General features: G+C 46.3%; 1 protein-coding gene across 3 annotated transcripts in view; it reads left to right on the forward strand.

The window, feature by feature from the left end:
- The window catches only part of LOC115930163 (serine/threonine-protein phosphatase 2A regulatory subunit B'' subunit beta-like), a 58,005-nt gene extending 44,948 nt beyond the window's left edge, over positions 1–13,057 (forward strand). The window contains exons 11-14 of one of the 3 annotated variants that reach the window (XM_055366513.1): positions 800–918; positions 986–1,092; positions 3,216–3,338; positions 12,984–13,056. In XM_055366513.1, the coding sequence (XP_055222488.1) occupies positions 800–918; positions 986–1,092; positions 3,216–3,338; positions 12,984–12,987 (353 nt within the window). In that variant the 3' untranslated portion in view covers positions 12,988–13,056. Of the gene's footprint in view, positions 1–799; positions 919–985; positions 1,093–3,215; positions 3,339–10,879; positions 11,028–12,983 lie in introns of those variants that run through there. The other 2 variants (XM_055366515.1, XM_055366514.2) reach the window with 2 other exon arrangements.
- Positions 13,058–15,059: the final 2,002 nt, after the last annotated feature.

Raw genomic sequence — 15,059 nt, forward strand, 5'->3', positions numbered from 1 at the left:
ACCCCCCCGGCTCCTCCCCTCTCACCCCCCCGGCTCCTCCCCTCTCACCCCCCCCGGCTCCTCCCCTCTCACACCCCCGGCTCCTCCCCTCTCCCCCCTCCGGCTCCTCCCCTCTCCCCCCCGCTCCTCCCCTCTCACCCCCACCCCGGCTCCTCCCCTCTCACCCCCACCCCGGCTCCTCCCCTCTCACCCCCACCCCGGCTCCTCCCCTCTCACCCCCACCCCGCTTCTCTTCTCAGCCCTGTTCCCTCCGCACCATCGACCCAGCTCCTCCCACCCACCCCCGTGCCCTCTAAGGCAAAGGGGAGCCCCACCGTCCATGCCGCCTGGCTTTCTTCTGCATCTCAGAATTCAGCTCTGGGACTTTCACTTTGGAGATGGCTCTGAGGCCCGGGCACCGCCCTGCAGCCCTGCCCCTCCCTGGCCGTGGGGCTCCTCCTGCTGCTCAGTGTCCCCGGGACACACTCTGGCCTCTGCCTGCACGGGGAGCTCCGTTCTCTGTAATTTCAGATCCAGGGGCGCCCCTGCTGGCCACGCCTCCCTGCGCCACGTCCCAGTCCACGCGTCCTTGGGGCATCAGTGGCCCCTAGCCGCCTCCGCGTCATGGCCTCCCACGCCTCAGTCCCCACCCAGAACCAGGACACTCGTGTGTCCGCCTTTCACGTCAAACACGTGGCGTGAGAGCCTGGAGCTTCGTGCCGCGTCCTTAAGCACGTGTGACAGGATGCACGCACCCCACACTCAGGCCCCAAAGGTGAGGCCGGGCTCACGCGCCTTGGACGCACTCCCCTCCTCGCAGGGAAGATCACGCTGCAGGACCTGAAGCGCTGCGAGCTGGCCAACGTCGTCTTCGACACCTTCTTCAACATCGAGAAGTACCTCGACCACGAGCAGAAAGAGCAGATCTCCCTGCGCAGGGTGAGTGCAGCGGGCACGCGCGCTGGGCCGTGCCACGCCATGTGCGTAACCCGTGTGCTTCCTCCAGGACGGTGACAGCGGCGGCCCCGAGCTCTCGGACTGGGAGAAGTATGCGGCCGAGGAGTACGACATCCTGGTGGCCGAGGAGACCGCGGGAGAGCCCTGGAAGGACGGGTGAGTGGGAGGACGGGTGAGTGGGGGAACGGGTGAGTGGGGGGACGGGTGTGTGTGCAGCCAGGGGATGTGGGGCCAGTCAGGTGGGGTGCGCGGACACGGCGGTGGGGGTGAGACCTGACACGGGGCCGGTGAGGTAAGGACAGCCGACGACGGGGCCGGGCCTCGGTGCAGTCTCCCTGCGGCACCCTGTTTACCGCAGCTCAGTGGCGGGACCCGGGAGCCCCCCGCCCGTTGTCCCCCGCGTGGGGTTCTGTGATCCTGGGCGCGAGGCTTCACACATCAGGCCCAGCACGGGGAGGCCGAGTCAAGACGTGTTTCGCCAACGACGTCTGTCCTTATCCCACGGCTGGCACCTGCTGGGCAGGCTGCAGGGCCCGTGGCCATTCCAGCCCCCACTTCGGCCTTCCAGCCTCGGAGGCCCCGAGAGGCCATGGGCTGGTTGCTTTCTCACGGAGTGTGAGGGTTCTTCGTGTCTTCAGGATACAAACCCTTTATTTGCGAAGTGTTCACCTTTTTCCTAGTTTGTGATGTAGGTTTTCACCCCCTCTTCACGTGGTGTCTCAGAGATGTTCTGAATTTGGAGGAGGAGACACTGACTGGTTATTTTTCAGCGGTGTTTTTGGTGTCATATCTAAGAATTCATTCCTGAATCCGAAGCCACAAAGATTTTCCTCTGCGATGTTTTGCGTTTTGGTCTGGGGTCCGCTTGAGTAACCTTCCCTGTGGGGTGTGAAGCTCGGATTGAGGTTCCCCTTGTGGTATGTGGGTGTCCGGGTGTCCGACTGTCCCAACACCAGCTTTGCAGGCCGCAGCGTTGCCTCGGCGTCGTGACTGTGCCGTGTGCGGGCTCTGTTCCGGAACCTTCCTCCGTCTCACTGCTGCACGCGTCTGTCCGTTCCCGCGGCAGAGCTGGCTGCGGTGAGAAGCCTCCGACTTGGGCGCCGTGGGGAACTGTCGGGGCCATTCTGGTGTTGGGCTGCCTGTGTGTGAATCTTAGACTCAGCCCGTCCTTGCTCGGCCATCCTGTGGGAACGTGTGTTGGACTGTGACGTGGTGGTGAGCGCTGGTCCCGTGACCACGTGGACCGTGGCCCCCACCAGCCTCCCGTGGTGCACGCTGGAGCGATGTGGTCACTTTTGCCATCCTGTGCTGAGCTTCTCACTGCTTCTGTCCCGCGCTACGTTGGCTATTCTGGTTTCTTTGCCTTTGTATGAAAACACATAAGAATAAGCTCCTTCTGGCTGGGCGCGGTGGCTCACGCCTGTCATCCCAGCACTTTGGGAGGCCAAGGCGGGTGGATCACGAGGTCAGGAGATCGAGACCATCCTGGCTAACACGGTGAAACCCCGTCTCTACTAAAAATACAAAAAATTAGCTGTGCGTGATGACAGGCACCTGTAGTCCCAGCTACTTGGGAGGCTGAGGCAGGAGAATGACGTGAACCCGGAAGGCGGAGCTTGCGGTGAGCTGAGATCGCGCCACCGTACTCCACCCTGGGCGACAGAACGAGACTCTGTCTCAAAAAAAAAAAAAAAAAAAAAAGCCAGGGATGGTGGCACACGCCTGTAATCCCAGCTACTGGGGAGGTGGAGGTTGCAGTGAGCCAAGATCGCGCCACTGCACTCCAGCCTGGGCAACGAGAGCGAAACTCCATTTCCAAAACAAAAACAAAAAATCTGAACTTTTGAGTGAGATCTCACTGAGTGAATGGATCCCTGTGGGCCCAGCTGCCGTCTTCATAGCCGCGGGAGGCCCAGTCCACAGGCGCCGTCCGTGTCTCTTGGCAGGATTTTTGTAGCTTTCCGTGTACGCTTGATGTGAATGTTGTGAGACTTCTGGGTGTTTCCTGATGGTTTCCTGTTGTCAACGGTGCTTTTAAGGTTCCCGTTTCCAGTTGTTCGTTGGTAGCATATAGAATTTATTGACCTTGTGTTTTGCATCTTTATGAAACACACTTACTAGATCTCAAAGCTCTCTGTCGGCTCTTTGGGGTTTTCTGCGTGGACAGCCCATGTCTGTCAGTGGGTCCGTTTGTCGTCTTCCTTTTCACCCCTCTGTGTACGTTACTTCCTTTTCACCTCTCTGTGTATGTTACTTCCTTTCTCTTGCCCGCTGCACAGCCTGGAACCCGCAGGGTGTTGTGGTGGATGTCAGGGCAGACCACGGCCAGCCTTGAGTGAGCCCTGCTGGTTTGTGTGCCGTCCTCGTTCCCAGTCCTGGGGGACGTCTCCCCTCACACAGCGGTAAGCACGCTCATTGGCGAGGATGTTCTCCCTGTTCCTGGTCTGCGGAGGCTTTCTCACAGTGGGGGCCGAATTTCTCAGATGCTTTCGCTCCGTGGTTCCTCTGTGTGTCCACACAGCGAGTTACACCGAGTCATTTTCAGCCAGCCTCGTGTTCCCAGGATAGATCTTGCCGAGTCGTATGTTATACTCACATATTACTGGATTCTCTTTGCAGAGATTATCTGTAGTTTTTTTTTTTTTTTTTTTTTTGAGACAGGGTCTTGCTCTGTCACCCAGGCTAGAGGGCAGTGGCGTGATCTCAGCTCACTGCAGCCTCAACCTCCTGGGCTCAAGCGGTCCTCCACCCTCGGCCCCCTGAGCACCTGGGACTACAGGACTGTGCCTCCACGCCCAGCTAATTTTTTGGTTTTTTAGAGACGGAGTCTTGCCATGTTGCCCGGGCTGGTCTCAAACTCTGGGGCTCACGTGATCCTCCCACCTCGGCCTCCCAAAGTGCTGGGATTGCAGGCGTGAGCCACCGCGCCCGGCCAGCGGCTTTTCTCGGTCTGGCTTTGGTATCAGAGTAATGCTGGCTCACGGAATGGGGGGCAGTATTCTCTCCCTTAGTTTCTGGAACAGTTTGTATAGAGGACCTGTTACTTCTTCCCTAAATGTCTGGTAGAATTCACCAGTGACCCCGAGTGGGCCTGGTTTTCTTGTTTTTTTTTTGTTGTTGTTGTTGTTGTTGTTTTTTGAATGGTTCTTCTTAGGAAAGGAGAATTAAATCATACCTATCATGCAACTGTGTTAGATAAAATTGTAGCAAAAATATTGAACCCACTTCATTTATACAACAGAATTAACTGTACTTGAAATATAATTTATGAATTTGTAGAGAGGTAAAACTGTGTCTAAATTCTCAGCAATTAGTATCTATCAGAAAATGTGCACGTAGATATACCCACTCTGTAAATGCTTTGTTGCACTTTTTTTGGTTTTGGGATTTTTGTTTGAGACAGAGTCTTGCTCTGCTGCCCAGGCTAGAGTGCAGTGGCGCATTCTTGGCTAACTGCATTCTCCACCTCCCAGGTTCAAGTGATTCTTGTGCCTCAGCCTCCTGAGTAGCTGGGACTACAGGCGCACACCGCCACGCCCAGCTAATATTTGTAGTTTTAGTAGAGACGGGGTTTCACCATGTTGGCCAGGCTGGTCTCAGACTCTTGACATCGGGTGATCTGCCCCGCTTTGGCCTCCCAAAGTGCTGGTTTTACAGGTGTGAGCCACCATGCCTGGCCATGCTTTCACCCTTAAAAATGCTTGGGTTTAAGAGTTGGTGGAAAAAGGAAAAAAAAAAAAAAATGCCCTGATCTGGATGATGAGTTTACGGCCATCTAGTTGAGACTGTTGTAAAGTAGAAATTTTCCCTGTAAAGAGTCACTTTCTTCCCAGGTGAAAACATTAATCAAGCAAGGATAATCTTTAAAATTAAACCTTAGTTCTAAATATGATTTTTGAGTACAAGCTTTTTTAAAGTGTTGAGTTGCTTCATTTACTTACTTGATAAAATTGAGAAGCAGTATTGCCCAGTGGTTAAGAGCACTGGTCCTAGAATTTTACTTAGTTTTAAGTTCTGGCTCTAAAATGTACTATGATTTGGGGCTTGTGAGGAAGTAATGTGTGTAGAGGCGTTAATTATTAGCACAATGCCTGGAATATAGTAAGCAACCCAGTAAGTATTAGTAATTATAAGGATCATAAATCTGATTGAATGCTTACTCTGTGTCTGACCCTGCACTCAGTGCTAAGGGATTCAGAAATTATTTGACATTCTTCCCAGGAACTTGACATAGAATACTGTTTTTCCTTTGTTTTTTGTTTTTGTTTTTTGAGATGGAATTTTGCTGTCGCCTAGGCTGGAGTGCAGTGGTACCATCTCTGCTCACTGCAGCCTCCGCCTCCCAGGTTCAAGCAGTTCTCCTGCCTCAGTCTCCCGAATAGCTGGGATTACAGGCACCCCCCACCACGCCTGGCTAATTTCTGTATTTTTAGTAGAGACGGGGTTTTGCTATGTTGGCCAGGCTGGTCTCAAGCACCTGGCCTCAGGTGATCCGCCAACCTTGGCCTCCCAAAGTGCTGGGATTACAGGTGTGAGCCACTGCGCCTGGCCTGTTTTTTTTTTCTGCCAACATTATCAGTTTCCTATGTACTAACTAATAGACATCTTTATACATCTTTATACAATTTAATTCTTCATTTAGGTTTGTGTCTGGCTGTTGCCCTGGTGTTGTTTATTAATGTTGATCATACAGCTATTTTGACATTGCCCACAGCTATTGAGGATAAGAAATGTGATGAAGGAAGTGGTAGCTGCCCTCAGTAGAAGCTTATGAAGACGCTGTTTTTAGTTTTAAGGGATCAGTTAATCTACAACTTTTCATAGAGCATTCATTGGTTTAGATCTTAATATTATCCTGAAACTGGATAATACTTTATATTTTGAATTATCCAATTAATGCAACAAACACGTGAGGGTCTATGGCATTGGAGTCATTGTTCACATTTATTCACCCAAACTTAACTATCAGTGATGCTTTTCCTACCCACCCACTCCCCCCTGGGCTTACTCCCTGAAGAGCAAGAACGATTTATTTATTTTTATTTAATTTTTTGAGACAGTCTTGCTCTGGCGCCAAGGCTGAAGTGCAGTGTCGCAATTTCAGCTCACTGCAGCCTCTACCTTCTGGGTTCAAGCGATTCTCCTGCCTCAGCCTTCCAAGTACCTAGGACTACAGGCATACGTGACCATGCCCAGCTAATTTTTGTATTTTTAGTAGAGACGGGATTTTGCCATGTTGGCCAAGCTGGTCTCGAACTCCTGGGCCTCAGGTGATCCGTCCACCTCGGCCTCCCAACGTGCTGGGATTATAGGCGTGAGCCACTGCGCCCGGCCAGCAAGAACAATTTAAACATAAGCCAGTTTACATTTACGTAAACTGCGTGTGCACTCCAGAGTCAGAGATTCACCTGGGGATTGCGAATCTGCATTTCCCTCCTGCCTTTCAGTTTAAGCAGCTTGTCATTACATGGGATTTTAGTGTTTATAAATGCATGTTCACACAATGCGGCTTCTAAACTATTTTGTGTGTATATATATGTATTATATATGTATTTAGATATGTGTGTGTGTGTGTGTGTATTTGTTGTTGTCGAGACAGGTTCTCACTCTGTTGACCAGGCTGGAGTGCAGTGGTGTGATCATGGCTCACCACCAGAGCCTCAACCTCCCAGGCTCAAGTGATCATCCCACCTAAACCTCCCAAGTAGTTGGGACTACAGGCATGCACCACCACGCCTGGCTGATTTTTGTATTTTTTGCAGATATGGGGTTTTGTCATATTGCCTAAGCTGTATTTTGTCTATTTTTTTTTTTTTTTTTTTTTTGAGACAAGTTGTTGCTCTGTCACCCAGGCAGTGGCACAATCTTGTCTCACTGTAACCTTGACCTCCTGGGCTCAAGCAGTCCTCTTGCCTCAGCCTCCTGAGTAGCTGAGAGCACAGGCATGCACTACCATGCCCAGCTTACTTTTTTTGTATTTTTTTGTAGAGACGAGGTTTTGCCATGTTGCCCAGGCTCATCTCAAACTCCCGGACTCAACTGATCCTCCTGGCTTGACCTCTCAAAGTGCTGGGATTACAGGCATGAGCCACCACACCTGGCATATTTTATCTATTCTTAACGGAAATATTCATTATAATTCTGTTGAAAGAAATAGCTGTGTTGCACTTAGAGAACAGTATGTTGATATCCACTCTGGCATGCCTTCCTAAGGGATTTTCAGGTTAATGTGACAATTGGAGAATTGAGCTAACTTTAGACCCGTGGTCTAAAGAGAAGTCAAAATTAGTAGGAGTCTGAATCCTTGCCTTCAAGAAGCTTGTAATCTAATTGGAGAGCACGTTTATACTGGAAAGCACATCTATAAAACAATTCACAGTAAAGGGTGTAAGGAATCATGAGGATAAATGGCAGCCACAACAACTGCAAGCATTCTGTCCCATTGTCCCCATAAATACAACCAACATTGTTAAGCAACAAATCTAGATTTTTTGGTTTAGGAAAAAAGGCATCAGTATCATTAGAGGGGATGGGAAAGAGCAAAAGTGGCTTTATCTGTAAAGGCTTCCTGGAATTATTGACTTGTAATTGAATAGGTGCTAGGCGAGAGATAGATAAAAGTCATGAGGATGTTTCAGACAGGATGGTCGTTGGGAGCATGAAGGTGTGAATCAAGCCAAACTGTTTATCTTATCATTTGGCTAGGTGGTAGGGGACACATGGGAGTGTCACAGCAGTGAGGATCATCAGGAGCATCACCAGCTGACTCAGGGGTGAAGATAAATTCTCTTGACCATCATATTCCTCATTCTCCTCACTGTCAGCACTGAGGCCTTTTTCGAGTGCTTTCTGAGCCTTCTCATAGTTAAAGTGGTGAATTTTATTGAAAACACTTGTTTTAAAATTTGTCTATTTTATCTAAAAATTTGGTCGTGGCTAAATGATTACCTTGTAAGCCCTTGTGGGAGCCAGTGTGATATAATAGAGGTCAGAAACAAGAGTCAGGGACCCCAGGTTTTGGCACCTCATTGTCATTTATCAGCTCCATGACCATAGGCAAGTCGCTTAACCTCTCTGCATCTTAGTTTCCTCACCTCCAAAATGTTAGACCAGAATCAGACGTTTTTATGCTATACTTTTTTTTTTTTTTTTTTTTTTTTTTGAGACAGGGTTTTACTCTGTTCCAGGCTGGAGTGCAGTGACACAATCATAGCTTACTGTAGCCTCAAACTCCCAGGCTCAAGTGATCCTCCTACCTCTGCCTCCCAAGTAGCTAGGACTACAGGGGTGCACCACCACACCCAGCTAATTTATTTCTCACTATGTTGCCCAAGCTGATCTGAAACTCCTGGCCTCAAGTGATTCTTCTGCCTTGGCCTTCAAAAGAATTTTTTTTCTTCTTTTCAATGACACTTTTTTTTTTAATTTTTAAAAAAAATTTTTTAAAAGTATACTTTTTAAGTTTTAGGGTACGTGTGCACAACGTGCAGGTTTGTTACATATGTATACATGTGCCATGTTGGTGTGCCACACCCATTAACTCTTCATTTAGCGTTAGGTATATCTCCTAATGCTATCCCTCCTCCCTCCCCCCATCCCACAACAAGCAACAGTGTATGATGTTCCCCTTCCTGTGTCCATTTAGTCTCATTGTTCAATTCCCACCTATGAGTAAGAACATGCGGTGTTTGTTGTTTTGTCCTTGAGACAGTTTGCTGAGAATGATGGTTTCAAGCTTCATCCATGTCCCTACAGAGGACATGAACTCACCATTTTTTGTGGCTGCATAGTATTCCATGGTGTATATGTGCCACATTTTCTTAATCCAGTCTATCATTGATGGACATTTGGGTTGGTTCCAAGTCTTTGCTATTGTGAATAGTGCCACAATAAACATACGTGTGCATGTGTCTTTATAGCGGCATGATTTATAATCCTTTGGGTATATACCCAGTAATGGGATGGCTGGATCAAATGGTATTTCTAGTTCTAGATCCCTGAGGAATCGCCACACTGACTTCCACAATGGTTGAACTAGTTTAGAGTCCCGCCAACAGTGTAAAAGTGTTCCTATTTCTCCACATCCTCTCCAGTACCTGTTGTTTCCTGACCTTTTAATGATTGCCATTCTAACTGGTGTGAGATGGTATCTCATTGTGGTTTTGATTTGCATTCTCTGATGGCCAGTAATGATGAGCATTTTTTCATGTGTCTTTTGGCTGCATAAATGTCTTCTTTTGAGAAGTGTCTGTTCATATCCTTCGCCCACTTTTTGATGGGGTTGTTTGTTTTTTTTCTTGTAAATGTGTTTGAGTTCTTTGTAGATTCTGGATATTAGCCCTTTGTCAGGTGAGTAGATTGCAAAAATTTTCTCCCATTCTGTAGGTTGCCTGTTCACTCTGATGGTGGTTTCTTTTGCTGTGCAGAAGCTCTTTAGTTTAATGAGATCCCATTTGTCAATTTTGGCTTTTGTTGCCATTGCTTTTGGTGTTTTAGACATGAAGTCCTTGCCCATGCCTGTGTCCTGAATGGTAAGGCCTAAGTTTTCTTCTAGGGTTTTTATGGTTTTAGGTCTAATGTTTAAGTCTTTAATCCATCTTGAATTAATTTTTGTATAAGATGTAAGGAAGGGATCCAGTTTCAGCTTTCTACATATGGCTAGCCAGTTTTCCCAGCACCATTTATTAAATAGGGAATCCTTTCCCCATTTCTTGTTTTTGTCAGGTTTGTCAAAGATCAGATAGTTGTAATATGCGGCATTGTTTCTGAGGGCTCTATTCTGTTCCATTGGTCTATATCTCTGTATTGGTACCAGTACCATGCTGTTTTGGTTACTGTAGCCTTGTAGTATAGTTTGAAGCCAGGTAGCGTGATGCCTCCAGCTTTGTTTTTCTGGCTTAGGAGTGACTTGGCAATGCGGGCTCTTTTTTGGTTCCATATGAACTTTAAAGTAGTTTTTTCCAATTCTGTGAAGAAAGTCATTGGTAGCTTGATGGGGATGGCATTGAATCTATATTGGGGATGGCATTGAATCTATAAATTACCTTGGGCAGTGTGGCCGTTTTCACAATATTAATTCTTCCTACCCATGAGCATGGAAAGTTCTTCCATTTGTTTGTATCCTCTTTTATTTCATTGAGCAGTGGTTTGTAGTTTTCCTTGAAGAGGCCCTTCACATCCCTTGTAAGCTGGATTCCTAGGTATTTTATTCTCTTTGAAGCAATTGTGAATGGGAGTTCACTCATGATTTGGCTCTCCGTTTGTCTGTTATTGGTGTATAAGAATGCTTGTGATTTTTGTACATTGATTCTGTATCCTGAGACTTTGCTGAAGTTGCCTATCAGTTTAAGGAGATTTTGGGCTGAGACGATGGGGTTTTCTAGATATGCAATCATGTCATCTGCAAACGAACAATTTGACTTCCTCTTTTCCTAATTGAATACCCTTTATTTCCTTCTCCTGCCTCATTGCCCTGGCCAGAACTTCCAACACTGTGTTGAATAGGAGTGGTGAGAGAGGGCATCCCTGTCTTGTGCCAGTTTTCAAAGGGAATGCTTCCAGTTTTTGCCCATTCAGTATGATATTGGCTGTGGGTTTGTCATAAATAGCTCTTATTATTTTGAGATACGGTCCATCAATACCCAATTTATTGAGAGTTTTTAGCATGAAGGGTTGTTGAATTTTGTCAAAGGCCTTTCTGCATCTATTGATATAATCGTATGCTTTTTGTTGTTGGTTCTGTTTATATGCTGGATTACATTTGTTGATTTGCATATGTTGAACCAGCCTTGCATCCCAGGGATGAAGCCCACTTGATGATGGTGGATAAGCTTTTTCGTGTGCTGCTGGATTCGGTTTGCCAGTGTTTTATTGAGGATTTTTGCATCGATGTTCATCACGGATATTGGTCTAAAATTCTCTTTTTTTGTTGTGTCTCTGCCAGGCTTTGGTATCAGAATAATGCTGGCCTCATAAAATGAGTTAGGAAGGATTTCCTCTTTTTCTATTGATTGGAATAGTTTCAGAAGGAATGGTACCAGCTCCTCCTTTTACCTCTGGTAGAATTCGGCTGTGAATCCATCTGGTCCTGGACTTTTTTTGGTTGGTAAGCTCTTAATTATTGCCACAATTTCAGAGCCTGTTATTGGTCTATTCAGAGATTCAGCTTCTTCCTGGTTTAGTCTTGGGAGGGTGTATGTGTCGAGGAATTTATCCATTTCTTCTAGATTTTCTAGTTTATTTGCGTAGAGATGTTTATAGTATTCTTTGATGGTAGTTTGTATTTCTGTGGGGTCGGTGGTGATATCCCCTTTATCATTCAATGAAACTTTTTACAAATAAAAACTTTACTCAAAACCCTGTTATACAAAACAGAGCTGATCTGCTAGGGAGTTAGAAGCCCCAACTGCTTACCTAACCCTTCCTTCTCAGAGTCCTCCCAGGGACCTTAAGGCTCAGGAGAACACAGCTGGAAAATCCCTGGACTAGATCCCTTAGGTCCCTTCTAGAATGTAACAATTTCTGAATCTTATGTTGATAAATGGAGTGGAATTTCTTAAAAACAATTTTGAGGAGGCAATGCAGTTTTAAATACGTACGTATTGTATGCCATGCTGTAAGATATTGCTAGATATACAGTGAGCAATAGGAAAAGGTAAACACAGCTCTTCCTTTAAGCAGCACACTTAGAAGAGTAAGAGGGGAACAAAAGAGCTATAACTTATATATGATATTATATGTAATATAATATATAATTTATTGTTATAACACAACTCATACTACATAGAGATTGAAGTCAACAAGAATTTTCTCCCTAAAAATAACTACAGAGATTAAGAATAGAGAAAGGAAAATGAATGTGTATGTTTTAATTCTGCAAAAAGTTCGGGCACAGTGGCTCAGCCTGTAATCCCAGCAGAAGGATAACTTGAGCTCAGGAGTTTGAGACCAGCCTGTGCGGCATAATGAGACCTTGTATCTACAAAAAAATTTTGAAAATTAGCCAGGCATGGTGGCGAGCACTTGTATTCCCAGGTACTCAGGAGGCTGAGGTGGGAGGATCACTTGATCCCTGGAGGTCAAGGCTGCAGTGAGCCACGATCAAACCACTGTACCCCAGTCTGTGTAACAGAGTGACTGTCTCAAAAATAATATTTGTCAAAATAGCGTGTCTTTGTATCACTGCCACATGGCTTGTCTGAAGCGAAGCTGACTCACTTTGTTATCATAAGTGATCTTACCAAAGACCAAGTTGTCCAGTTGCCTTGGAGTGTAGGTCATGCGTTGCCAGTACCCTGGGGCTGTGTACAATGGCCAGGCTGAGGGGACCTTGTGGTTACCCCCATGGGACTTGTAACTTGTCAAGTGGGAAGGTGGTACCAAGTGAAGAAGGGTAGGGTCCTTGGTTTTGGCCTCACGTGGTTCTTCCCAGAATGAATGGTGAAAAAATTATAATTCTGCAGAAAAATTTAAATTCTATTTTGTTTACTTTTTGGATGGGAGATAGGTGTACACATGGCACTAAAATTCAAAAGGAACTTAAGGAGGCCAGGCACGGTGGCTCACACCTGCAATCCCAGCACTTTGGGAAGCTAAGGCGGGCAGATCACTTGAGGTCAAGAGTTCGAGACTAGCATGGCCAACATGGTGGAAGCCCCCGTCTCTACTAAAAATATAAAAATTAGCTGGGCATGGTGGTGTGTGCCTGTAATCCCAGCTACTTGGGAGGCTGAGGCAAGAGAATCACTTGAACCCAGGAGGCAGAGGTTGCAGTGAGCAAGGTCGTGCCATTGCACTCTAGTCTGGGCAACAGAGTAAGACTCCATCTCAAAAAATAAAAATAAAAACAGCAGCTTCCTCTAGGAAGTGGGGCTGGAAGACTTTTACTTTTTCTGTTATACTTTTGTACTATTGCAGGTTTTAAAATCATGTATTTCACAGTAAATCCAGAAGAAATTATGCACTTAATTTTTCTGGGTGAATTGTGTTGTAGAGGTAATAGAGGATTATTAAAATTTCTTTCTTTCTTTTTTTTTTTTTTTCCCCAGATAGCAGACCCCACGTTAGCTGAAATGGGAAAAAACTTGAAGGAGGCAGTGAAGATGCTGGAGGACAGTCAGAGGTGAGTAGGACAGAGGTGACCCTGTTCAACGAGTTCAGCCTGCTGTGAAGCCAGTGGCTCTGGGTTCTTTCTGTTAAAGGTGCCTCTTGGCTTCACAGTGTCACACACAGCTTCAGCTGACTTGAAAATTGGTGTTTGTCTTGGGTAAAAGGTGCCTTGTAATTAAAGGATTTTGAAATTGAGAGGAAAGACTTATACTATTTAATTCTGTCTATTAAGAGTTTCATTTACTTAATATATTGATTTGACTCTATAAATACTTACTATATATTCAGGTCATATAGAGCACCAAGTAAACAAGAAGTGGGTGGAACTTTTTTGTTGCATATTCTTGTCTTTTCCAGAAATTCAAACGATACCTGAAACTGGAGGCAGGGAGATGTGATAAATCTGTTTGAAATCCTGCCTCAGTCACTGGGAGGTTATAGGCAACATGGTCATGTTTGCATGTTCAGGCGTTAGAAATTTGGTATGATGAAACAAATGAACAGCTTTTTCTTTTCTTTAAATTAGAAGAACAGAAGAGGAAAATGGAAAGAAGCTCATATCCAGAGATATTCCAGGCCCACTCCAGGGCAGGTAGGTGGCGCTGAGGATCCATACCTTTAGTTAAGGTGTAAATTTTTGTTTGTTTGTTTCTGGGACGGAGTCGTGCTCTGTTGCCCAGGATGGAGTGCAGTGGCGCAGTCTGGGCTCACTGCAACCTCCGCCTCCCGGGTTCAAGCAGTTCTTTCTTGTGCCTCAGCCTCCCGAGTAGCTGGGATTACAGGCATGCACCACCATATCTGGCTAATTTTTGTATTTTCAGTAGAGATGGGATTTTGCCATGTTGACCAGGCTGGTTTCTAACTCCTGACCTTGACCTCAGGTGATCTGCCCACCTCGGCCTCCCAAAGTGCTGGGATTACAGGTGTGAGCCACTGTGCCCGGCCCACATTTTTCTTAAACCAGTGTCTTATCATCATTGATTTATGGTTTTAGTTTTAATGAACACATAGCAAATTTAAATAGACATATGCAGTATAACATTAGAAAACTGAAGTGTCGTTGGCTGGTTGGTGATATTGCCGCACCTGCTGGCTTCTCTCCCTCTCCCATTTGGAATTTAATAGAGGCTGAGTACAGTGGGTCACACCTTTAATCCCAGCACTTTGGGAGGCCAAGGACGGAGGATCACTTGAGCCCAGGAGTTCAAGGTTACAGCGATCTTTGATTGTACCACTGCGCTCCAGCCTGAGTGATAGAGACACTTTCTAATTTTGAGACAGAGTCTCGCTCTGTCGCCAGGCTGGAGTGCAGTGGTGTGATCTTGGCTCACTGCATCCTTTGCCTCCCGGGTTCAAGTGATTCTCCTGCCTCAGCCTCCCGAGTGGCTGGGATTATAGGCACCCACCACCACGCCCAGCTAATTTTTGTATTTTTAGTAGAGACGGGGTTTCACCATGTTGGCCAGGACGGTCTCCATCTCCTGACCTCAGGTGATCTGCCTGCCTTAGCCTCTCAAAGTGCTGGGACTACAGGCATAAGCCACCGCACCTGGCCACAAATTTTTTAGAAAACCAACAATTTAATACAACCTCATGACTCAAAAGTGATACATGGAGCTAGGCACCGTGGCGCACACCTGTAGTCCCAGCTGCTTGGGAGCCTGAGGCAGGAGGATGGCTTGAGTCAAGGAGTTCGAGGCCACCCTGAACAACATGGCGAGACCCTATCAAATAAAATAAAAGTGATATACAAATTCATCATTATAACTGGTGTGTCATACTTAGTTCACTCTTGAAACCTGTCATGTATTTTGTAGACTGAGTTTTATTCTAAGCGGTATTTTAATTTGATAAGATTTATTGTTTTCATAATGTAAATGAAAGGAAAATGTCAGATTACTTATTTTTTGGCAACTGAAGCAAATCTGTCATGTTTGAGTAGCAGGAAAAATAGCAAAAAAGTAAGTAGCTGACTAAAATTTTCACAAGACATTAGCAGTTAATCTGGGATTAGT

The sequence above is a fragment of the Gorilla gorilla genome, chromosome 18, assembly GCF_029281585.2.
Source record: "Gorilla gorilla gorilla isolate KB3781 chromosome 18, NHGRI_mGorGor1-v2.1_pri, whole genome shotgun sequence".
NCBI lineage: Eukaryota > Metazoa > Chordata > Mammalia > Primates > Hominidae > Gorilla > Gorilla gorilla.